Here is a 26,912-nt window from a genome sequence, read left to right on the forward strand (position 1 = left end):
CTTTCTGCAGGGGATTTCTGGGGTACTCAATGGCCCGGACAGAGTGGTTACCTTTCCTTTCCCAAAGGTACCTCCTCGGCTCCAGAAGAAAGGAGGAAAAATATGTGTTAAGCAAAGGGTGATGGGTTAGAAACGATGCCACCCGGCAGGGATAGAGACCAACTGGTCAGGGCAAGATGCTGCTTTATACTAATCCAGTCTCCACACTACAAGACTAGGCTTTTGGCCTTCAAGCATGAGCTTTTTTCAATAAGGGCTCTAAAATGGCAGTTAGAGAAGTACCTGGGCTTCTTCCCCATCTTTATAAACAATTTGCAACTGAACATCAATGTATGTGTTACACACACACACACACTCTTATCTACTTGGGGACCGCCAGAGATGGGAACTTCACTTCCTCTGTTTTGTATCTCTCTGATGTTTTCTCCCATTTTCTCTATAGTCTCTCTCCCTTTTTAGACACTTGTCTCTCCTGTTTTCCCCACCTCTGTTTAAGCACTATTTCTAAAGTGTTCTTTGCTGGTTCTATATCTAGGTCATACCTACTAACCATGGATGTTCTCCAACACCATGAGCTGGGTTCTTTCCTTGTCCCTCTATTGTATCTCACTTGATGATCTCATTCACTCCCAATAAGTGAGTAAGAATCTCTATGCAGGGGCAGCTAGATGGCCCAGCAGATAGAGCACCAGCCCTGGAGTCAGGAGGACCTGAGTTCAAATCCAGCGTCAGACACTTCCCTAGCTGTGTGGCCTTGGGCAAGTCACTTAACCCCATTGCCTTAAATTTAAAAAAAAAAAAAGAATCTCTATACATATCCTGGACTAATCTCTCTTTCATGTTTCATTCCCACATCAATGATTTATAGACATCTTGAATTTGATGTCCTGAAGGCAACTCAAACTCTCAGCAGGTTGATAAAACAATACATTATCTCTCCACTTATATCCATCATCCAAAACCCTTTTCTTTCCTCTACTTCCCAGTTACTGTCAAGGAAACGACTATCTTTCAGTCACTCAGGTACACAACCTTGATGTCATCCAAGATGACTCACTTTCACTATTCACCTCTCATATCCAATTTGTTGCTAAATCTTATCATTTCTACCTTCCTATGTCTTGTGTGTATCTATATATGTATAGCTATCTTAGCTATCCATTATCTATCCATTTATCTATCTATCCATCCATCCAGTCATTTATGATCCATCTATCTAATTCATCTACCATCCACCCATCTGCACATCTCTCTACCTATACATATATCATCTATCTCAATCTATCCATCTTATCTATTCACCCATCCATCCATCCATCTCCCCTTCTTTTAACCCACAAAGGCCTACTCTTAGTTCAAATCTATCTTTTACCTGACCTACTGTCAAAGATTTCTAACTTGTTTTTCATTCTTGTGTCTTTTGCAACTGCCAAAGTGACTTTTCTAAAGCATAGACCTAATCTTGCCCCACTCAAGGAGCTCTGATGACTATTAGCTCCATGAGCAAATATAACGAACAGCCCCACTCACTTTCCCAGTCTTCTCACCTTTCACTTCCCTCCACATCCTCACTCTCCCATCTCCATACCTTTCCCATGGTTGTTTTCCACACATAGAATGCTCCACTCTCTCCCTTCTGCCTCAATTTCCCTGGCTTTCTCCAAAACTTAAGTAAAATCTCAGTCTCTCCACATTCCTCCAAGATCATTTCTATGTAATCTGGACATATTTAACATCACCTAACTATTTTCATATTGTCTCCTCCACTAGACTGTGACCTTCTTGAGGACAGGAAAATTGTTTTGGTTTCCTTTTGTATTCCTAGAACTTAACACAGCAGCTGGTATACAGGAGGCACTTAATAAATGACCAGGGAAGTTAAGTGATTTTTTTTTTGCAGGGTCACACAGATCAACAACAACACCATCAATACCAACAGCCACAATAACCAGCTTTCATTAAGCCTGTGAGAGTAGACAAAGCCTTTTACCATGTGATCTCATTTGATCCTCACAACAGTGAGGATTATCATCATTTTTCAGATGAGGAAACAGAGGCATACTCAGAGTCACATAGTAAATATCCAAGTCAAGATTTGAACACAGGTTCACAAATACCAAATTCAAAGCTCCATCTCCTCTGCCACCTCAATGCCCCAGCTTGAGGCAGGGAGGATCCAAGCCCAGCTCCTTTCCCTGTAAACCCATCACTCTTTTTCCCTGTGCCATACTGATTATCAGCACCTCAGACAAAAGCTAATGGATGGACCAGGTCGCTGTCCAAACTCCCAGCAGGAAGGATGTTCCCAGGCTCTCTCTGTGTTTGGGGGAGTCACTCTCATCAGCACCTGGGTGCTTTGTCTAAGCAAACACAGTTGTGAAAAACCTAAGGATGTCCCTCCCAGCTGTCACCCCTCCCCACTCCCCTCCACCCCCACACAGAACATCTGCTTAGAACCTATTTATACTCTTATCCAAAGGGGGAGTTATCAACCTCATCACAGGCTGAGGCTGCAGATTATATAGGCCCCGATTGCATTAGTCATAACAGAAGAAACGCGAGAGTTTTGCAGAATCATTCTTATTTCCCACTCGGTCGGGGCGTGTGAGAGGTGAAAGGAATAATCATTTATCAGAATGGGGATTATGATTCCTGGCACTTTGTTTCTCCAGGATGACAACAAGGTTATCAAAAGCAAGCCCCAGTCCAGTCCAGGTAAAAAGTGGAAGTCTTTTCAAGGGTCACAACCACTGAAGGCCAAAGGGATGAGAGGGAAAGCCACAAATGGTCTGTCTGACCTGAAGTAGAAAATTCAAGAATTTTATGTCCTACGATATACACAAGAAATTTTTCTTTTTGGATTGATATGATGGGAAGTAGGGGAATGAAGAGAAAGAGGGAAAGGGGTAGAATAAGGGAAAGAGAGCTGAATATGGAATGAGAGGAACCAGGTTAAATTCCCATCTCTGTTACTGCCTGTTTGATCTTGGGCAAGTCCACTTGAACAACTTTTTACTTTTTCATGAGGATAATGTGTGTTTGGGGGAGTCTGAGGTCCTCCCAGCTCTGACACTCAATTTTGAGTTTCCTCTCAACTTCAATGTCATATATTCTAAGATCCCTCTCACCTACAAAGTTATCTGTTCAAAGGCCACTCCCAGCTCCAATTTTCTCTGTCCTAAGATCCCTTCCAGCTCTGACATTCTGGGTTCTGAAGATTCTTTCAATTCCAACATTTCATGTTCTAAGATCTTTAATGACTCTGTTCTAGCTGCCTCCAACATTCTCCTGAGTTAAGAACAGGGAACCAGAATGCAAAAGCCATCACCTCCTTTGCTTTGAGTATTATTCTTCTGTTCCTACAAACTCAGAGCGATGCCACAACAAGCCGGGAAGTGTTTCTGTCTAACAGGGGGCCCTTCTTTCAGCCAGGAAACTCCCTTCTCCTTGGAAACTTAGCATCATAACCTTTCCTAGATACCCTCATTCATTGATTCATCCCTCTAGAGCTGGACAACCCTTAAGAAGGCTATCTAATCAAACTCCCTCATTTTACAGGAATGGAAACTGAGACCCAAGGATACTAAATGAAGCAACTAGGTAATATAGTGGATGGAGCACTGATTTTTAGAGATATGAAAGCTTGAGTTCAAATCTCAGATTTTTTTACTAGTTGTATGAACACTTTGGAGGAAAGTTACTAATCATTCTCAGTCTCAGATTCTTCAACTATAAAAATGGGAGTTAATAAATAGTAACTACTTCATAGGGTTGGGTGTTCTAAATACTAAATGAAGTCACATTGGTAAGAGCTCAAATATCAATGTTATTTGTTGTCTATTACTGATAATATGTGACAGTGATGGTGGTGGTAGTCGCAATGATGGTGATGATGATGATGATGATGCAAGATCACAGGCAATAAGCGTCTAACCGTTTAGATAACACACAAAGGATATTTGGTTACTAGACATAGAATTATAGATTTCAGATTGAGAGCTCAAAAAGACCTTGGAGTCCATCTAATCCAACCCCCTTATTTGACAGATGAGGACATTGAGTCCCAGAGAAGTTAAATGTCTTACCAAAAGTCATACATGAAGTAAAGTGTGAGAGCTACATGTAAAACCCAATTCCTAATTGCAAACCCACTATTTCCCCAGTGTACCTCCTGCCTTTGAATCACACCTCAGATACTTATTAGTTGCAGGACTCTGGAGTAGTCACCAAGATGACCAAGATGCTAAATTCTCTGTTTGTCAAAGTGGCTAACAGTTGCAGTCTCTACCTCAAAGGACTGTGGTGAAGATCAGATGGGACAACAATTTAGCTTTGTAGACCATAAAGGACCATTATAGAATGTCAGCTGTCATCGTTGTCGTCGTCATCATCATCATCACTGTGATAATTGTTATTATTCTCCTCACCTACTTCCTAGAAGTTAAGTAGTGGTAAGAGCACTGGACCTGGACTCAGGAAGACTCATTTCCCTGAGTTTAAATCTGATCCTCAGACACTTTCTAGGTATATAACTCTGGCCAAGTCACTTAATCACGATTGCCTCAGTTTGCTCAACAGTAAAAAGAGCTGAAGAAGGAAATGACAATACAAATGGGGTTACAGAGTCAGTCACAACTGGACGACAGCATCCTCCCAATTCCCACACTATCTAGAAAGTCAGTTTTCTCACGTTTTACCTGCTAATGTCAAAACCAGCTACACTCTCCCCATCCTCCCATAACCAAAAAAACAAAACAAAACCCCACACCAAAAATTAAGATAAAACTGTTCAAAGAAGACAGTTCTCCCAGGTGATAGGACCTTCGATCTCTCATGCTCCAGTGGTCCAAAAACCGGGACTCATCAAGCTGGCAGTTTCTCAGTATTACGGGAAACCAGTCAATCTCTCAGTCCTCATGCCAATTTGCATATGATTACCCAGGAACCCCCGCGCCCAGATTCCACTTTTGCAAATTCCCACCCGTTTTGTGTCATAAATAAGATAGGAGACAGAAAACTAATACAGGCCTGTGATGCATTATTCATGTTGCGTGGCGTTGTTATGAAAGATTTACAACAGCTAATACATGCAAACTCAGTTTGGGCACTAAATGTGAAAATTAAGGGTGGGAATGCCAGGGTAGGGGGGCTCGGGGGGAGTGGGGCAGACGCAATTCTGTAAGCTCTGTTTTTTGCCGAGGGGCCTTGAGATGTTTTCTCCTTGTCGTGTTTAGTGACAAGAAATATTAGTGATGGGGTCAGAGGGTAGAGCCTAAGAGCTGAAGAGACAGTGGGAGTTGGGAAATGCCACAGCTGGAGAGAGCAGATTATGATGGAGAACACATCTTGCAGTAAGTGCCCTTCATCCATACAGTTCAGAGTCGGGCGCCATCTCTAACTCAAAGCCCTCCATCAAGGCGCTTCCTGATTACCATCTTCTCCCCCTGCTATCTTCACCTTTCAACCCTCAGCCCTTCAACTTCAGTCCCCAGCAATAATGTCCCATGAAATGAAGTATGCTCATGAACCTGGCTTCCTTTCACCTTATTACAAATTTGGAGAGGGGCAGGTGAGTCATTCTATATAGATCTACATTTGGAAGGTAGTCTTAGAAGGAATCCTCTAGACTAATGCATTCCTATCACACACAAGTCAACTGAGGCCCAACTCCAACCTGACTTGCCCAAGGTCTCATTAGGAAGGATTTGAACACAGGTCCTCTGACTAGAAAACCAACCCTCTGCCCACTGCATTCCATTATAAGCTCCATGTAGTTCTTATTCCATTTTACAGGTGGTGACTAAGATTCTTGAAGTATGTGGAAGGGACACTGGATTTGGGATCAAAGAAGCTAGCTGCATTCTTCCTTTCATTCATTCATTCAAAGACCATTTATTAAGTACTTACTTAACTCAGACACTACTACATTTATTAAGTACTTACTTAACTCAGACACTAAGGATAGAGAGACATAAAGGAAGTAGACTTTGCCCACATTCCATTGGAGGAAACAGCAACCACAGAGGGAAATAAAACCAAATTACATACAAATACAAAAGCTCAAATGAGGGCTGGACCACTTCCTCTTGGGTCGCCCTGGGCAAACCACTCCATTGAGTCTCTTTTTCCCAGCATGTAAAATTAAAGCCAGTTTTTTTTAATAAAATGTGAACTCGAGATTAAAAAGACATCTGGCCCATACCATGTGTGTGACCCTGGGTAAAGTGCTCAACCTTTTGCTTCCCCTCCTAGAACTCCCTAAGACCACAAATTGGGAGGGAAGTATCAGTCTGCACTGGTGGAGGGCATTTTCATCACTAGAAATGATATCTAAGATGCCTCCCAGAATCTGGACTCAGAGGACCCAAGTTCAAATCCTGCCTCTGACACATGCTATGTCATCTCAGATTACATTCATTAATTTCTTTAAGCCTCAGTTTACCCGCTTGTAAAATGATGTCTCCAAAGTTCTTTCCAGCTCTAATTCTATGCACTATGGATAGTGTACTGGGTGCCTGGCCTGGTGTCAAGAAATCATCTTCCTGAGTCCAAAACCAGTCTCAGGCACTTACTAGCTATATGACCCTGGGCAAGTTACTTTACCTAATTTGTCTCAGTTTCCTCAACTGTAAAATGAGCCAGAGAAGGAAAGGGCAAACTTACTCCAGTATCTGTCAAGAAAACCCTCAAAGGGATCCCAGAGTATTGGACATGACTGGATAGCATCAACTACTCTCTACAAGTCTTGACTATGCAGTTTCTATGTCTACGAATTTGCACAGGCCATTCACTGCCTGGTGTGTGATCCCATCTGAGGTAGGCCTCTCAGAGTCCTCAAGTTCAAGGCCTTGCTTCCCCTGAAAAGCTTTTCTTGGCTACCTTACCCAGAGTCTTCTCTCCCTTATTTTTCTTTGTAATTGTTTTATTTGTATCCGTGGAATATCCCTCCAGGAGAGAATGGAGGTCATTGAGGGGAGGAATTGCCTCACAATTGCCTCTGTATTCCCATTTCCTAGCATGAAGCTTCATAAATGTCTGTACAACTGAAAGATGGTTCCTGATCATAGGACATAGGCTTTGAGCAGTGACCTTCATGTTGCTCTGAACCATCCATATTCTCTCACTGGTGATGAATGGTTTAAATTGTCAAGACCACTTAGGTAGATGGGTGGGGGTGGGGAAGGTGAAGATGTGAGCCATAGAATTGAGACAAGTTCATTAGTCAATACCAAGCTCCTTTGAACTAAGTAGCCATACAGAGGGCTCCCTGAGTGCTTGTTCAATGAATTTAAGTCATTGCTTCCCCCATGGCCTACTTTTTGAAGCTTGGAATCATCACCTTAAGACTGTGAGACATAAAAGAGCCAGATGATACAGAGGATAGAGTCAGGTAGACCTGAGTTCAAATCTGCCCTCATATACTTACTAGATGTGGGACACAGGGCAAGTCACTTAAACTGTCTGCCTCAGTTTCTTGATTTGTAAAATGGGACAGGGGAAAAATAAAAGAACCTACTTCCTAGGGATATTCTGAGGATGGAAGAGCTAATATTTATAAAGCATTTAGCTCAGGATACATAGAGATAGTAGATAATCTATAAACATTAGCTATTATCCTCATCACTCAAAGAAAAAGACAAATCAGTCAAGCATGATATGAATGGATCAAGGGCTGAGATACATTCACCCAAACTTTGGCCACCAGGCAATAGCTCGAGTAGAAAGGATGACCCTTCCATTCAGGAAGGACAGAGGAGAAAAGGAGCTCAGTGTTCCATGTGAACAGGGAGGGGGATTGGCCTACAAAGTCTCAGAGTTCCCCATGCCCAAAGGGAATGTTCTAACACTAACATTCTATATTGTAACATCACTACAACAATCATTTACAGAGTGGTCAGGCTCTGTGTTCAGGACTAGATAAAAATACTAAGGCAAAGTCAAAATAAATCAGTCCCTGTCCTCAAGGAGCTTACCTTCTACTGGAGAAAATAACATGAACACAGGTAAGTAAAAGGTAGAGAATGATCCAGTTCTACTCTCTGTTCTATGATCCCTCTCAATTCTGACATTTCATGTCCCAAGACACCTCCCTCCCAGCTTTAACATACTGGTGTTCTGAGCCACTTCCAAGCTCTGACATTCTATATTCTTAGGTTCCTTCCAGCTCTGATATTCTGTGTTCTAAGTTTCCTCCCAACTCTGACATTCTGCATCCTTAGGTTCCTCCCAGCTCTGATATTCTGTGTTATAAGGGTCTTCCCAGTACTGATATTCTGTGTTCTAAGGATGCTCCTCACTCTAACACTTTCTGTTCTAAGACCCTTCCCAACTCTCACACTCAATTTGCCAATTCTAAAGAATATAATCTGCCTTCTGTCTATTGTACTTCACAGCAGGGGAAGTGGATGAGTATTATTAGCAAATAGTCTTTCTAACAATAATGAAGTTGGTTTTAGAGACATTGATTTGAGGACAAAATGTTCTGTTTTCTAACCATATAGGGATGGGGAATGGGGAAATTAATTCCTCTTGGTCCATCCATAAGGGACCAGGTCAAAGGGCTGAGCACACAGGTGCCCAGGATCCTGTTGCACCACCCCCTTCTCTTAGCCTCAGTCAGAAACCGGGTGGGTGGGTCGAGGACAACTAATCGGCATCCTTGCCAGCTGTGCCGATTCAGTTTTCTTTAAATTAAGATGCAGGCATCATCTCAGCCAGCTTCCCCCTCCAGCGATCAGAGAAAATGAACTCCAGAAAGACTGGATTAGACTTTGAAGGTGGCTATCTAGATAATGAACGTGGAGGCCGCTGTGTTGACACAGGCCCTGGGTGCGTGACATTACTCCTCTGACAGTCCTTACCACACCCCCTCCAAGAGGATCGAGATGCTGAGCCATCAAGATGGGCAGCATTCACCGATGTCTGCAGTATCAGCAGAGCAGCCACCAGGCAGGGACAAGAACAGAGGACATACCCACAGCCAAAGGAAAGATCTGACACATGGAATGATGGAGTCACAGACAGAGGTCTGGATGCCCCTCTAACTGGAGCTAACCAAAGTCATCCTCCAAAACCTCAACAGGGGAGGAGGAGGATATGGTTTAGCTCAGAAAATTCTAAGACAGCAAAGTGGGAAAGCCATGTAAGTTTATGGAAACTTAAAAGATGCCCTTTTTCCTATATTGTCCTATTCATGGATTAGTCCAAGAGACAACTCAGGAAGGGAAAGAAACAGATCCTAAGATTTTGGACAAATGTATGAACAAATCACTATGGCTAAGGAGAGAGATGTAAAGAGAGACCTGACATTTCAAAGAAGACTCAAAGGGCTATGTAGGCCCTCTCCATTCTCCCTCTGATTCTCCCTCTGCATTCTTATAACATGACTCTCAGATCTTTTGTCCTAACAGAGTTTTCCTCAGAGCAGGCTCTTATTCTCATTTTCCAGGCAAGAAAAGCAAGGTTCTGAAAATACCTTGCCCAGGGGCATGCTGACCACCCAGCCAACAAAGAGATAGTTAGAAGGAACCTTAGAGATCAATCCAACTCCTTCATTTAATAAGGGAGGAAACAGAAGTCTAGAGAGTAAAAGCACTAGGTCTTGAACTCAATTCTTCTGCCCAGCTCAAATCAAATCTGGAGAATTCATTGGGAAACTACAAGAGAAACAAGATGGTGTCCAGAAGAGAGAAAGCAAAATGGGGAAGGGCTTCGAGCCAGCAGACATAGAAAGAGGATATAGATGAAGTGAGAATCTCAGTGTGGTAAAAAGACTTGAGAGGAGGTCACTTTTGAAGGGCTGTCCATGGAAGAGAAAGAAGACATCTCCTTCCTCTGCCCCAGAAGACAGATGAGAAGTGACAAAGAAAAGGAGAAAAGACTCCAATTGAGAATGGATATCCTAATGGGGAGAGCTGTCCAGCAATGGGATGGGTTGGACCTTGGAAATGGTGGGCTCCAGACCTAAGACAGATGATAGTTTGGCACATATTACATATATCAGGAGCATATCCTAGTATGGGCATATTGTTTTCAAGTACCATTGAGGCTCCTTCTAACTCTGAAATTCGTATGATGCAATGACTCCAAATGATGACTAATTAACATATATATTATATATATATGAAAGCAATCTTTTTAAGGTCTACAAAGTGATTTATATATGTTATCTCATCCAGTCCTCAGGAGATAGGACTGTTATTATCCCCATTTTACAGAGGAGGGAAAAAGTTAAGGATTCCATAGCTACTAAATATCTGAAGCAAAGTGATTTATTTATACATGTTATCTTCACTCCTCAGGAGATAGGGATTGTTTTTATCACCATTTTACAGATAAAGAAACTGAGAGAAAGTTGAGTTACAGAGCTACTAAGTGTCTAAAACAAAATTTGAACTCAGATCTTGCTAACTTTATTTACTGGCCTTCTTAAGGAGAGAGTTCTTCCAATATTGTTTAGCCATTTGTCCAGCAGTGAGACTTTGCAGATAAAAGTCTCGCTCCTGGCCTCATACACACACACACACACACACACACACACACACACACACACACACACACATTACATACACACATGCACAATTACAATGTACATAGAGTCTCCAAAAGCTCCTGCCTGATCCCCCTGGGGTACAGAGAGCTAAAAGGGGAAAGAGCCCTGGGGAAAAGGCCAGAGGATAGGCCATACCTCAATACCAGCCATTTCCAGAGCCTCCGTGACTGTCGATCAGGCCCCATTTCTATTCCGTTCCAAACTGCAGGAGCGACTCTTTATTAAATATGGATAGCATTCACCTTGTTACAGTACAGAATGGAAAAATGATTGTGTGTGCTGAAGGCTCACTGCCTGCCTCTCCCTGGGCCCTGAAACTTTTCAATTTGGCTGGACTGCTGTGGGCTAGAGCTTCTGCTGCTCCAGGCCCCCCTGCCCCTCCCTCCCCCCACAGAGCTCCTGCATGGTGTAAAACGCAGGTGAAAGGCCATATTGATCCCCTTTTAAGAGCCTCGAGCACAGAACTAATCTTAAATCATCACAGCCACAAGCTGGAGGCTGCTGTGCACTCTGGCCCCGGGCGGCCAGGCGGGAGCTGGCCTTTCAGGTGTCTGGCTGTGTGGGCTGGGGCCAGGCTGGAGAGGAGGGGGGCAGGAGAACAGAGGAGAGAAAGGAGAGGTCATAGGGGAACAGGACCCCATCCAGGGCTGACCTTTCTCTTTTGCATCCTCCAAGGAGCCAGGAAAAAAACCCCACCCACCTTAGGATGTACAGATCTTAAAAGAGAAGAATGGAGTGAAAGCAAGGAGCTGTCTCGCCATCCTTTCCTGGGAAGACTGGGTTAGAAAACCTTCATTTCAATGTACACAGACCCAGCAGAGGGACAGACTTTAGGGGAACCAATGCTCCCTCCCACATCAAAATACAACAATAGGGATCCAGAGCAATTTGGAGAGGAGTCCCTGACCCCTAAAGAGCACTAACCCTGTCTAGAAGTCATATGGGGAGGTCAGTCCAGGATAGGCCAAGTTCTGACCCCTAGAAACCCATTCTTATATGTCCTCAGGCAAGTCACCTTCTCCTTCAATGCCTTGTATCCTCCACATTGAATAAAGGGATTGAATGGGATGCCCTCCAATGTTCTTCCAGATTTAAGTTTACAATCTTTCCAGTTTTGACATTCTATAATGGTCCAACCCTGGCATTCCCTGTTCTAAGGGTATTCCTGGTTCTGGTATTCTTTAATTCCCAAAAAACCTTCCTGCATCACTGATAAGTCTATAGCCCGTGGGGGGGGGGAAGGGGAGCAGATCCACCTTGGACAGCCAAATTCTAAAGCTGCATCAGATGCAGATCAGCTCTAGGACATCAAGAGAGGTGAGGGAGAGGGGAGAGGGGAGAGAAGAAAGAGAGAGAGAGAGAGAGAGAGAGAGACAGAGACACACAGAGAGAGAGAAGCAATGAGGTTTATGAGGTCTTCCCTCTAAAACCAGCTCTCAGCTGCCAGGGGCTGGAAGGATTGATGAGGGTTATGGGTGAGATCATAAAAATCCTCCCTGAGTTCTGTTCTTGAACATGGAAACAACAAGCAAGCAAGTTTGAAACCCTATTTGAGGGGATGGAGAGGTGAAGGGGCAAGAATCTCAGAACTGACTCTTGAGAGGCAACATAATATCGCAGGAAAAGTCTACACTAGGAATCAGAGGAACTGATGTCGAATCTCAGCTCTGCTACTTTAATGACCTTAGGGCAAGTGACTTTTCTTCTCAGGTACTTCTCCCTATAAAATGGTGGGTAAGTAGGAAGGGAAGAAAACTAAATGATCTTTTGTTAATATTCTAGAACCCTCTGAGCCTTCGTATCTCTATCACCTCTGCTGCTAGGACTTAGGTTCCTCATCTGTCAATTGGGGTGGAGCTGGGGAGGGAAGGTAGAAGGACCAGGCTGTCTCAGATCTACTATTTAGAGGTGCCCTGATTACACCAATGGCATCCTAATAGTCTATCAATACCTCTAGAGCACCTTAAGAGTCATGGGTAGGGTAACTGCCAAGCAGTCCCTGGCAAGAGAAGTCCCAACCCCCGTCACCCCAAGATAGCTGTGAGCAATAGCAATGAAAGCTAACATCCTCCATCAGGGGCCTCTTCCAACTGGACAAACACCAGAAAGGAACTGGTCAGATTCAAGAAGCCTGGAGGTAATCAAGGAGATTTTGAGAGATAGAACAGGGTAAGAACAACAGAGATCTGCTTTTCTCTCTTTTTGAAATAAAACTGAGAAAATGATCACTAGATCTATGGAATTTACCTGGAACAATGAGTGCCCTCTCCTTCTCTTACTATATTAACTGTGTGAATACATGTTATCCCTGAAAGAGATTCAAAATTCCTTGGGGAGTCTTCTCTCCCCAATATTTTATAGGCAGAAAGCTAGATAGGTTGACTGCATTACTACAATACTTTGCACACAGTAGGCACTTTATAAATTTTGCTGCACAAATTATCTAGTATATAACCTCAGTTTATAGAGTTAATAACTGAGTCACCTACAGGGAAATGCAAAGAACAGATCCCAGGCATCTAGCTTTAACCACTGTCCAAGTAGAACAACTGAAACTAAGCTAGACCTATGGTTTCAGATTCACTAAGCCATAATTATATACCTAGCCTAGAAAGAGGCCTAACGAAGCTGCTGAGGAAGAAGACCCAAAGCTGAATTATGTCACAACTGCTGCTCACTGACTATGAGATGAATAAAAAGCAAACTCACAGAAGGTTGGAAAACTAGTGTCACAAGCTAGAGTTTAGGTGGCCAGGGTCAGGGGCTGATACCTGAGTCTGCAAAGTGGTAGCATCCAGCACAGTGACCTGGTGCCCACAGCTGGCCCACACAGCATCCTCCAGGCTCAGTAGGGTACGGATGGGCCCTGGGCCCACAGTCAAGCAGGTTGGTGGGCTCTCCATCTCCCATAGGCCCCCTGGGGGAGAAAAAAGATTATGGGATTATAAAATGTCTGAACTGAAACTTTAGAAAATGAAATGTTAGAAAAGAAAGAATTCTTAGACTGTAGAATGTCAGATTTGGGAGGGTCCTTAGAACCCAGAATGTCAGAATTGGAAGAACCTTTAGAACATAGAATGTCATACCTCTCAGAATACATAGTCTAACCCTCCTATTTTAGAGAGGATGAAGCCGAGGCCTAGAGAGGTGAGGTAATTTGCCTCAGGTCACCCACAGGACTCATCACACGGTCCAGGTGAATCCCAACCCTCAGAGTCTTCATGGACACATCCCACTCTTCCCTCACTCCCCTCTATCCCATTCTACCCCCATTCCAGGCTCCCCATTTCAGGGAGGAGAGTGCCTTCCAGAGGGGAATACAAGGCAGTCCCATGGGAGGCATCAACAGCAAGTAGGGTGCTGGGTGTTGGCATATGATGTTGAGAAAGGTTGACAAGCCCATGGAGTTCTGAGGGCCAGCCCTGCCCTCTAGTGGTAGGAGAGGAAATTACTTTGTCATAAGGAGATGTTCAGAGAGCATCCTTGATTCTGATCCAGAAGACCTGAGACAACATGGTCCTTCTACCTTCCCTCCCCAGCTCCACCCCAATTGACAGATGAGGAACCCAAGTCCTAGGAAACTGAAGTCTCTTGTCTCAGGGTAACAGCAATAGTGGAGTCAGGATATGAAAACAGGGTCAGAACATGCAAACAGGTCTTTTTTTTAGTGTTTTCTACTGTATAGATGAGGGTTCTGGGTTGAATGAAGAGAAACTGGGCTGGGATATTTAGGAGACCTAAGCCTTAGCCTGGCTTCTACCAATGTCAATTAAGCTCTCAACCTCAGTCTCCTCTTTCACCAACTGTGAAAGTCGGACCAGGTCACCTGTTAGCTCTAAATTCTATCTAAGCACTAAGAGGGCTCTTAGAGATCACACCAAATTCATGATCTATTTTAGGGAAGAGGAAAAAATGAGTAGGGTCTTCAGTTGTGCAAGTGGTAGCTGGGAAAAGCAGGGACTCATTCCCTTGGCTTGAAATCTTGTGTGTTTTCCACAACATCGTTGAATGAGAAGACTGGATGCTTCAATGTTCTTCAAATCAAACTGGATTTGGGGAGGGGAAGTGAGGAGCCCAAGGCTTTCAAATGGATGGGTGAAGGAGAGGTAGGCATGAAGGACCCTGTCCTGAAGCAAGACCTTCTGGGAACAGCCAGATCAACTCTTGGGAGAGCATCCCCACTTTTTAGAAAAGACAAGAATGTGATATTTTCAGCTCATGCTAAAGGTAAGGCTCAGGTCCCTTTTCTAAGGGTCTCTATAAGAGGAGAACCTCTGGATGTAGTGAAAAGAACATAAGACCAGGAGGCAGAAAAATCTGGCTTCTCATCTTGTCTCTGCCCCTCAGTGGCTATTAATATCTCTTCCCTTCAATATGACCAGTTTCCTTCTGTAAAATGAGAAGGTTGGACTCATCCTTTCCAGTTCTAAAACCTAATCCCTATACCATATGGAGTTTTTTTACAAAGGAGGAAACTGAGGCTTAGAATGACAGAGGCAGGATTTACTGTCATGTTTTCTGGCTTTAAATCCAATTTTCTTTCCATTATGCTTTTGTTGCCTGCCTTTTGTAAATTCTATTTTTGGAAGGGAGGGGGGTCTTTTTTGTGTCCCTAGCATTTACCACAGTAATAACATACAGCAGGTACTTAATAAATGCTTAGTGACTTCCTGAGTGAAGGCAAAAGTTATTTTTGGAAGGGGTGTCCAAGGGACATCAGAATTGGTGGCCATTCAGGCCACCTTGGAGGACCAGGTCCCTCTTTAGTTCACCTTGCTGCCCCTCGATGCCAGCACTCATATACAGGATGACAGCCCATCCATCTGGCTGCTGAGCCCAGCCTGTCAACTACCCAGCATTGCCAGATTAAGGGAGATGAAGGTCCTGTCTCAGGAAAGGCACCTTCATTGGGGAAGTGGGACTTCCTCCTCCCACAGGCCAGCTGATGGAGAGGATCCCACCCCGAATCAGAGAGAAGGCAGGCCAATGTGCTCAGTGTCTTAGATCCAATCTGAAAAGGGAGACTGAGAATGAGATGGAGGGCAGGGGGGAGTTGGAAAATCCCATGATGCAGGGTGCAGAATGAAAAGTAGACATTACCTAGATACCACCAAATCCCCATGGCCCATCAGTGTCAGCAGCCCTGATTTTAAGACCCAGCTGTGTTCTAAGGGTCCTCTCAGTTGTGCAACTCTCAGCTCGAAGGCTCCTCCCAGCTTTAACATTCTGTGTTCTAAGATCCCTCCCCATCTGACATCATGTAGTTCTATCATTGCACACATGAGTGAGATTATCTCTGGAATCTATGCAATACTGATTTTAATCACTGACTACTTGGATAGCTCCCAGGGTCCAGAAAGCATTAGGTTAAAAAATCGACAGTCCACAATAGATATAGATAGACAGACAGACAGACAGAATATATTTACTTTATGTATCTGCCATGGTAAAGTTTTGTTCTCCCTCACAGCCAGCATCAGTGCAGACTGATTATCCAACAAGGAGATTAGCACATGTATCAGGAAGGCCACATTAACTCATTACAAAATCTCAAATTTAGAAAAAAGCACACAGAGCACCTGGCCTGACCTAACCCTGAAATAGTAAAGCAAAGAAAGGTAAAAACAGAAGGCTGGTTTTCTTCTATGTAAACAGGTTTTCTTCTCTCCAAGTCCCAATTTCTTTTAAGTGGAGAACTTAGTTTGGTTACACAAGACCCTTCACAGCTCTAATACTCTACATTCTGAGTTGCTCCAAGCTCTGGTATTGTAAGCACTAAGGACCCTCCCAGCTCTGACATCCTGTGTTCTAAGGGCCCTCCCAGCTTTGACCTTCTGTGGTCTAAGTTCCTTCCAGCTCTGACATTCTGTGTTATAAGATCCCTCCCAACTCTGATATCCTGTGTTCTAAGGACCCTCCAAGCTCTGACATTCTGTGTTTTAAGGACCCTCCCAATTATTATATTCGGTGCTCTATGGGCCCTCCCAGCTTTGACATTAGATGTTCTAAGGTATATCCAACCCCTGATGTTATACATTCCAAGGTCCTTCCCAGCTCTGATATTCTATATTCCAAGGGCCCTGCCAATTCTGATATTCTGGATTCTAAGGTTTCTTCCAGTTCTGACATTCTGTGTTCAAAGATCCCTCTCAACTCTGACATCTTGTGTTCTAAGGACCCTCCCAGCACTGACATTCTGTGTTCTACCGGTCCTCCCAGACCTGACATTAGATATTCTAAAGCCTATCCAACCCTTTACCTAACTTATTTCAAGGTCCTTTCAAGCTCTAATGTTCTATGTTCTAAGGACCTTCCCAGTTCTGACATTCTGTGTTCTATGGGTTGTCCCAGGTCTGACATTAGATGTTCTAAGATGTTCTATCTAACCCCTTACCTTACATATTCCAAGGCCCTTCCCAGTTCTGACAATAGATGTTTCTAAGGTCAATTCAGCCCCATACTTTACATATTCCAAGGTCTTTCTAAGTTCTGACATTCTATGTTCTAAGGTCTCTTCCAGTTCAGGTGCTCTCTAAGCCCTATCATCCTCAGGAGAAAAGAGAAAAGGAATTAAGAGATTGGTTTCTAGTTCTGGACCAAAACAAAGGAAATCTCTCCCAAATACAGAGCATTAAGATGGGAAGAGGGCCTCCCCATAGCCCCCAGTGGACCTTTGGACCTCACTCCCTGCAACCTCTCCTCCCTACTTGACTGGGAACCTCCACCCCTGGATCTATCTTTCTCCAGCCTGTGACCTTTTCAGTGCCAAGTGATAAGAGGTGACAAAGGACCAGAATTCTGGCCCAGAAGGTTGAGGGTCAAGCTTAGAAATAGAAAAAAAGGACATGATTTAACTGCTAAGTCCAATAAGAAGACAAGGGTAGACTAGTAATGGAAAAGTTAGAGAATCTTGGTCTAGATCTCTGAGGATCTAAGCAAGAATTTACATTCACACACACGCTCTGTCTGATGGTGAGAGTTTTTTTTCCCTCCCTCTTCCCCCTTTAATTAAAAACTATAAATGCCTTATCAAAAGCTAATTAAAAATACCAACATACTGCCAAGTGGCAAAAAAAAAAAAAGCTCAGTACAAATATCCGTTTATAACCCTGCAACAGGCTGGGATGACACAGCAATTAGAGCTGCAGTGGAGGGGAAAGGGAAGGCAACAGGATCTATGGCCATCGTCCTCCCCATCGGAAGGATTGATTGTTCTCTAGGCCAAGGGCCGGACTCTTACGTGCTTGGCTCCCTCCTGGCCCTGGCAGCCAATTGGAGAAGCTTGAGGACCTCAGAGCCTCAAGAAGTATCTACCATGGCAACCCCTTCCAGGGCACCCCGATAGCCAGCAACTTGTCACGGACTAGAACACTCCAGTGAAGGGAGCTCAATGCTGCTGGAAGCATAGCTTTGGTTGTTAAAAAGTCTCTTCTATGCTTGAGTCAAAATCTCCCCTCCCTGAGGTTGGGAGTCAAAGAAATACAGAATCAGGATGACAGAAGACCTTGAGGAACTACTCTAGTGGATCAGCGTCTGACAGGAGAATTTCTGCCTCCATTCTTTACCTCCCAGCCTTCCCACACCCTAGCCCCCAAGCTCTAGGCACAATGGTACAGGGTAGAACCTAAGAGTTCTAAGAAGGGGCCTTAGAAATGATCCTGTCTCATCCTCAGCTGAAGCACAAATATCTTCTCCAGCCCAAAACTCAGAATGGCTGAATATCTAATGTCAGAGTTAGAAGAACCTTAGAAATTGAGACTTTCAGGGCTGAGAGCGTGCTTAGAACATAGAATGCCAGGGCTGGGAGGGTCCTTAGAACCCAGAATGTTAGAGCTGGAGGCCCTTAGAACCCAGAATATTAGAGCTGGGGGGCCCTTAGAACCCAGAATGTTAGAGCTGGGGGGCCCTTAGAACCCAGAATGTTAGAGCGGGGGGGCCCTTAGAACCCAGAATGTTAGAGCTGGGGGGCCCTTAGAACCCAGGATGTTAGAGCTGGGGGGCCCTTAGAACACAGAATGTTAGAGCTGGGGGGCCCTTAGAACACAGAATGTCAGAGCTGAAAAGAATGTATCAACACATGAACTCCAACCTCCATATAAAACCTAGGATGTCAGAGCTGGGAAGGAAGCTTAGAAAAGAGAATGTCAGAGCTGGAAGGAACTTAGACCACAGAAGGTCAAAGCTAGAAGGGTCTTAGAACCCAGTATGTCAGAGTTGGGAGGGTCCTTAGAACACAGAAGGTCAAAGCTTAAGGACCTTAGAACAGTTTTCAAAGCTCAAAGAGCCACCTCCCACAGAAAGTCTTCTGTGATCCCACCATTTAATATTGCCCTTTCCTTAGAAATCACTTTCTTTGCATGAAATACTTGCTTACTTATGGGCATGTTGTTCCCTGAGAGCTGAGGGGCTCTGACTATTCTATTATTTGCTTTGCCTCTCCAATGTCTAGCACAATGACTAACACATAGTAGGATTTAATAAATCCTTGCAGAATTGATTGGCATGGAATAAAATGGGATTGAGCTCCACTGAGTTCAAACTCCATTGAGCAGAATGGAATGACTGGTGCCAACCAGGTAACTAGGAGACTCTAGTGTTTACAAATCACTCCTTCATTCCTATCTATCCATCCATCCATCCATCCATCTTCCTTACCACTGCTCTGGGGGTAGGCAGCAACGGTTCCATCCTGAAGGCCAGCAAAGAGGTAGTGGGAGCTGTAGCAAAGGCAAAGGACAGGCTGCAGACCTGGGCTCTTGCAGGTGACCAAGCACGGGGTCCCTGTATCCACACTGCCATACACTAGGATGCTGAGAAGAGACAAAGAAGAGACTAGCTTTGATGCTTCTTAAAACCTGTCTTCTCCTATATAGCTTGACCCAAAGAATATGGTCCCTTCTGTATCATGTAACCCCCTATGGCACTGTCTGATGAAGCCTAAAAATATCCCTTCTCAGAAGAAAGTTTTTAAGTACATAAAATAAAACTTAAAGGATTACAAAGGAAATTAATTATATTGAAATAAAGATGTAATTTTTTCTCCCTCACTCAAGTTCAAAGAAGACTAAAAATCTAGACCCCAGGTTAAGACCCCAAGTCTGGGAAGACCTGATACAGCTATAGTATAATTTATAGAAAAAAAACAACAGAATTCTTGGGTTTTAATTTTACTACTTAGAAGCTGTAAAAATATAGATCTCAGTTTCATCATCTGTAAAAAGGAGAGAAAAATGCCTACTTAAGGGACCATTTTCCAGTGGCTTGAAGATCATCATGAAAAGCATGAAGAAACAGATGGACAGACCAGAGACACATCCATACACACCACCATAAGATAACAATAACCAGATCACCATCCCAATTTCTGAAAAGAAGGTATCAACATATGAACTCCAACCTCCATATAGATTCTTTGTACTTGCCTGTCCAAAATACTACTGCCCCTGCCCCCATTCCCTTTTACATTTCCTCATCTCTAAATAGATGATAATGCCTACCCTGACTCATGGGACCATTTTCCAGTGGCTTGAGAAGTATGAGGAGTCTTTTCCCATTGGAATGAAGGTTCCCATAAAGGAGGGATTATCTTACTTGCTTATATTTGTATCTCCATATCTTAGTCTAATATTTGACACATTATAAGCAATTAATAAATACTTTTTATTTCATTTACCTATTCATTCATTCATTCATCCATCCATTCATTCATCCATTCATTCAATTAATTCATCATTAGTCGTGATCCTAAGATCAGAAACCATAGAGTGAGGGCAGCTAGGCCCAGTGGATAGTGTGTACTCACCCTGGAGTCAGGAAGACCTGAGTTCAAATCCAATCTGAGACACTTGATGTTTACTAGCTGTGTGACCTTGGGAAAGTCATTTAACCCCATTGTCTCACAAAAACAAAAACAAACAAACAAAAAAGAATCCATAGGATGACCTGTGCAGGCCCTCTCACCTTCCATCCTGAAGTCCAAGGCAGATGGTTGGATGGACTACAGATGAGGGGTCAGGGGCTGCCTTGCCTGGTTCTTGGTCCTCATCTTCCTCATCCTTCTCTGGAATGTATTCCATGCAAAGCACTGGGGAGGCCACAGGGAAGGACTTGACCATTCTAGGCATGGGTCGGTTCAGGGAGAAGATCTCCACCTGGCCACCAACACCATCTTGCCCACCAGCAACCTGGAAGGACAGAGAAAAAGTAGGGGCTGATCAGAGCCAGGGCTCAAGGGCAGAACAGAGCAGAAATGACAGGGGCAATGGACTGAGACTCTCAGGTACAGTCTTCCCCAGTCTCCCTCCATGGGCAGTGGGATAGGAAAGGCAATAATAAATACAGTATCTATCTTCTCAGGTCAAGGATTTGGTCAGAAGGGTCTGTAACTTCAGACCAATTACTTTTCTCCTCTGGGCTTCAGTTTTCTCTTCTATAAAATGAGGGCATTGGATCTTGGAATCATAGATTGCACTGGAAGGAACCACAAAATTCTTCCTGTTCAGTACCCTCATTTAACAGATGAAAGAACTGAGGCATATATAAGTTAGGTGTTTTGTCCAATATCACTCAAATATCACTCAAAGCCAAGGACACCTTTGAGCTCCCATCTAACTAGTAATTCTATGTCCTAAAAAGATCTGATCTTTCTTTGTGAAGAGGATACATTCCAGAGCCACTCTTAACAGGACATGAATTCTCAATCAAATTTACAGCAGAAAGGGTGAGCTGGCCTAAGTCACCAGCACCATCTCCCCTATCCTTCATATTCCTGGGAACATGCATTTGGGAAGTAATAGTTTGAATGACCTCTGTCTCACTGGAACCATGAGGTCTACAGAATTGATATCTCACTCTGTTCCCTGACACCTTTTAACTTGATCTTTTAAAGACGTAAACAAGACTCTGTAAACACCAATAGGAGCTAGGGACCAAATATTTCAATACTCCCACCCACTTCTTCACTGTCCTGTGATCAAAGGGAGACCTACATTGTCTTGGGCACAGGTTAAGAGGTGGTACTTACCCAGAGATAGCCCTGAGGGAGGGATGTGCTGACTGCAGAGAAGCCTAGGAGAGGGGAGTGAACTGGACAGTGGATCAGGGACCTGAGCTAAGGAGACAGATGGAACACAGCAGACAATTAATGAATGTTTGTCAAATGAATGGTTGAAAGAATGACTGAAGGATGGGGTAAAGAGTCTCTGTTGGCTGCAAATACCAGCATCCAACAGGAGAACCCAGCCTTCAATCATCCTTCCCCTTGCTGACAGATAAATCACTAAATCATTGACTTTCTGAGTCAAAAAGGCTCTCAGAAATCCTCTAATCCACCCTCCTGCCATTTTGAAGATGAGGAAACTGAGGCTCAAAGTGGGTAAATGGCAAATAAAAGGTAGTGAATTAGGAATATAACATCTAGGTCCTGGTTTGTGTTCTTCCATTAAATTTCACCTCAGGCAAGTGACTAATCCACCACAGAAGAAAAACATTTCTGCTTAGAGCAAGAGGTAAAAATATGGGCAGAGATTCCCAGTAGTTTTGAAAACACCTCTCTCAGAAATGTTTAGAATTTATTTAATTCAAATTAATTAAAATTATTTCTGGCAGTCGGACAAAAGAAATTTCTTTCAAAAGGCCTACTTCCTCCTTTATGAAATATAGGGGTTGGGATAAATGGTGTTTAAAGGTCTCTCCCAATTCTAATATTCTCTATTCTTCTTCACCCTATCTTCCCAGTTCTAACATTTTGTGATCTAAGGCCCCCTAATTCTGACATCATGTGTTCTAAGGGCCTTCCCACCTCTGACATTCTGTGTTCTAAGGGCCCTCCCACCTCTGACATTCTGTGTTCTAAGACCCTTCTCCTGGCTCTGATACTCTGTAGTTTATTACTTGTCCAAATTCCCATCATTAAAACATATTTATTTTTTTTAAAAGTCATTCTATTCACAGTAACAACTACCACTGCTGATAGAAACACCATCATAATTTTCTACCTATAGACCATAGCATCTCTAGCACCCATCATCATTAATAATCTCAATAGCCTCTGTTCCCAAAGAACAATCAAGGCACGAGTTGGCCAAAGCCTGGTTCTTTGCATCTTTGACTGAATATCGGAGAACAGTGAGCCACAATAGAGGAAAAGGATCTGGGATTTTCCTGACCCACTATGCATGAGATCTGCAAAGAAAAAGTGGAACCCTCCACTTAATCTGGGTCAGAGCCCCAGGACGACTGTACTAACATCTGTTAGGGCATGTGCTGCCCTCTTCTGGTATAAGGATGACAAAGACTGCACGGGACCCCAATGAATAGTTTGAACTTTCTAACAAAGGAAAAGAGATTTCATATATGACAGTCTTGTAGACAACCCCAGACATCATCCAAATCAACCCTTTCATTTTCCAGAGGAGGAAACTGGGGGGGGGGGGGGAAGAAAAGGGATTTGCCTAATATTTCATACATTTTAAAAAATAAAAATACTGAGATTAAAACCCAGATCCTCTGTCTCCAATCTAGTTGTCTTTCTATATGATCTAAAAGTCAAAGTAATCAAAAAGACACAAAAAGATGGGGAAAGCAAATAAGAATATCAGATTCTGCAGAGTCCTCATTCAACTTGCTTTTTTCTTCCTCGTATCAGCATACACCACAACATACATTTGAGCATGGAAGTCTCAGCTCTCCCTACGTTTGGACTCACTGTTAGGGTGGAAAACAGGTTTAGGTTCTTATGAGTTCAAAGGACTGTCCTCTTTTCCTATTCATTGACCCTGAACTCTCAAGAAGACAACATTTCTTAGCTACCAATTCCTTATAAATGTGGCTTTCCCTGGGGCAGCTAGATGGTACAGTGGATAGAGGACCAACCCTGGAGTCAGGAGGACCTGAGTTCAAATAGGATCTCAGACATTTAATAATTGCCTAGCTGTGTGACCTTGGGCAAATCACTTAACCCCCATTGTCTTAAATAATTCTTTTTAAATGCGGCTTCCTCTTATTAGAATGTAAGCTGCTTACGGGTAAGATCTGTCTCCCTTTTGGATTTTCCATCCCTAATGCTTTAGTAAAATACAAGAGAGAGAGTGAGTTCTTAATAATTGTTCCTTCCTTTGTTCACTCATTAGGCTCCTAGTTCCCTCTCTGCTTTCACAGTTCAACTGCTCTGCCTTCCTACCTGGGCTAACATCGGGTACTCAAAGACTCTTCAGCCACAGCTTGTATTCTGGCTGACATAAGCCTTGAGAACTCAGGGTCAGCTCTGTGACCTCTTGAAGCAGCACAGGTTGAATTTAGTGTAGAGTCAAACACAATGAGCCCTTCATAAAGGTCAAGCTGAAATGCAACCAACCAATTGCCTTCCCAGCATTCCCAAGAGAAATCCATACAAGTCATTGGTCTAATTTGATCCAAACTTAAGGCCAAATTTCTAGCAATAGCTGCCATCTCCCAAACTCTTATCCCCCTCCTCTTCCACTACTCATCTCCATTTCTGAGAGAGGATGGAAGGGAAGAAATGTAAGAAGCCATAACCAGAAAGCCAACAATATTGCATCTGTTACTGGCAGTAATCGGATGAGGCCCTGACAATGTTTGGAAGACCTAATTCATTCTAATGATGGAAAGCTGATTGGGGCACATCTGTACGGGAAGAGAGTGAGATTAGAGGAGGAAGGGAATGAAGACCTCATAAAAAGTGAGGCAGGTGAGAGAGACACAGAGAGACAGATAAACAGTGAGAGGTACACAGAGAGAAAAAGACAGAGAGAGGGACAAAGACAGAGAAAGGGAGAGAGAGGAAGGGAAAGAGAAAGAGAGAAGTGAAGGAAAAAGGAGAGAAACAGAGAGATAGGGAGAGAGAGAGAGAGAGAGAGAGAGAGAGAGAGAGAGAGAGAGAGAGAGAGAGAGAGAGAGAGAAAGGAGGAGACAGAGGGAAGGGGAGAGAGGAGAGGGAGAGAGACAGAGACAGAGAAAGGGAGAGAGAGGAAGGAAAAAAAAGACAGGGAGGGAGAAAGAGAGAAAGAAGTAGAGGAAAAGGCAGAGAGGGAGAGAGAGAGAGAGACAGAGAGAGAGAGAGAGAGAGAGCAAGCAACAATCAGGGAAGGGTGTATTTAAGACCAGTTGCTGGGGAGTGTCCCTGAAACCATCAGTCAATGGTGCCCATATTCAATATTCCTACAAGCGCAGCAGGATCCACCCCACCCCCACAAGGTGGCACAGCCCTCCCCAGGAGCAAAGCTATTCTCAGCCTGTATGTCTTTGTATTCCAGAAAGCTCCAAATGAGGATGTTGTGTGGGCCTCCCTGGAGCCAAGGAGCAGATGGTCGACCCTCCCCCACCTCCCCCACCTGAGAGACAGTCTTCTCTGTAGGCCGGCATCCAGCCAAACCAAGTATTAGAAAGGAGGCATCACAGACACTCTTCAAGGGAGCCCTATAGCTTTCAAATTCCCAACTCAGAAGCATCGTGGGGTTCCTTCTTCCCTATCCCCTTTGCCTCCAGAGATAACCACAAATTCAAGGTCACCAAGGAAGGAGGACCCAAGGAAGGTCCCAAACACTCAAAAAAAATCTCAGATGTAGAAGTGACAACAGTCAGATGATCCAATTTACAATTTAAAAATTAAAAAACAAAACCTGAGGGAAGTCCATCCATATTTCAAAAAGGTAAAAACCCTGTAGAATTTTTCCTGGCAAATGATCATCTAGCCCTTACACATGACTGGTTCACAATCAGTGATCAATAAATGATTATTGACTGATCACCTCTCCTGGTAACCTCCCCACTTGGATGACACCCTGTTTCTGAGACAACCCATTCCTTTCACAGAGATCACCAATGATTTTTCCTTCACAGAGCTGAAATCTGCCCCTCTGGTGCTTCAGCACAGGTTTTGCCCTCTCACCTCTGTCAGATGGAATAAAACTAATCGTCTTCCATCTGATAGTCCCTCAAATACTTAAAGTCAGATGAAATCTGAATGCAGATTGAAGCATACTATTTTCATTTGGGGGGGATTTTCATGGGTTTTTATTTTCTTTTGTTCTAAGTCTTCTTTCATTAACATGGCTGATATAGAAATAGGTTTTACACAATTATATGTGTTTAACATGTCACTTTGCTTGCCATCCTGGGGAAGGGCATGGAGAATAAAAGAAGGGAGAAAATTTTGGAATTCAAAAACTTTCAAAAATGAATGGAAAGTTGTCTTTACATGTAATCAAAAAATATTATTAAATATATTTTTAAAAATACTTAAAGTTGGAGCAGCTAGGTGGCGAAGTGGAGAGAGCACTGGTCCTAGTCAGGAGCACCTGAGTTCAAATCAGACCTCAGACACATAATAATTACCTAGCTGTGTGACCTTGGGCAAGTCACAACCCCACTGCCTTGCAAAAAAAAACAAACTAAAAGAAATACTTTAAAGTCAGTTCTCCATTACAATGGACCAATTCCTGATTGCCAAGTCACACTAGGGAAAAGTTAAAGTGCTCCTTTAATTTCCTCAATCAATTTTTTTTAAAAAAAAGAACAGATTGAATAAGTTCCACTACCTATATCTAATGCGCTATGAGCTTCTGGTCTGGGTAGTAAAGACTAAGAATCCAGGTTGGAGAGGACCTCTGAGATCACTTGATCTAATGTCCCATCTATTTCAGGAACTTTCCATTAAATTCCCTAATAGGTTTTATCAGGTACTGAAGAGACATCCTATAACAAAACCTAATGCTTGTCCTTCATTCTCAAAAAAGTGATGTCATGACAAGCATATAAATTGAATTTGAGTGATGGGGTGTTGTGCTAAGTCAGCAACTTCACTTTTTCCTCCAGAGTCACATGGGTCCAGTGGCCAGATGCAAGGCAATCAGGGTTAAGTGATTTGCCCAAGATCACACAGCTCCACATGGACAAGTATCTAAGTTTGGATTCAAATTGCCATCTTCCTGATTCCAAGGTCACCTAGCTGCCCTTCCATAACACAACCTTCAATTGGCATGAAAGCATATCCATTATGGTCTCCAATTTCTTTTTTGTTGTTATTGCTGTTTTTTTGTAAAACAGTGGGGTTAAGTAGCTTGCCCAAGGTCACATAGCTAGGTGTATATCTGAGGCTGGATTTGAACTCAGGTCCCACAGACTCCAGGCTGGTGCTCTATGCACTACGCCACCAAGCTGTTCTCCTACAATTTCTTTTAGAATACTAAGATATAACATTTCTTTCAATTCTTTTAAAATAGTAAGATGTAATAATTTGTCAGTGTCCTAATCTTAAACTTTTATTTTCTCCTAAATAAAAGGAAAAAACCATTACCACTTTGCTCTGAATAGAAGACTTAATGCTAAGGAGATAGTGTCC

At 43.3% G+C, this 26,912-nt stretch overlaps 1 protein-coding gene across 6 annotated transcripts in view; it reads right to left on the bottom strand.

Annotated features, from left to right (window-relative positions):
- ARHGEF10L (Rho guanine nucleotide exchange factor 10 like) overlaps positions 1-26,912 on the bottom strand; it is a 252,095-nt gene that overhangs the window by 26,316 nt on the left and 198,867 nt on the right. For all 6 annotated transcript variants that reach the window (XM_074218287.1, XM_074218286.1, XM_074218285.1 and 3 more), the window contains 4 exons: positions 21,576-21,662; positions 20,513-20,736; positions 19,208-19,362; positions 13,324-13,469 (listed from right to left, as the gene is read on the bottom strand). In XM_074218287.1, the coding sequence (XP_074074388.1) occupies positions 13,324-13,469; positions 19,208-19,362; positions 20,513-20,736; positions 21,576-21,662 (612 nt within the window). The remainder of the gene's footprint in view (positions 1-13,323; positions 13,470-19,207; positions 19,363-20,512; positions 20,737-21,575; positions 21,663-26,912) is intronic.

This window comes from Macrotis lagotis, chromosome 1 (genome assembly GCF_037893015.1).
Source record: "Macrotis lagotis isolate mMagLag1 chromosome 1, bilby.v1.9.chrom.fasta, whole genome shotgun sequence".
In the NCBI taxonomy this organism is placed as follows: domain Eukaryota; kingdom Metazoa; phylum Chordata; class Mammalia; order Peramelemorphia; family Peramelidae; genus Macrotis; species Macrotis lagotis.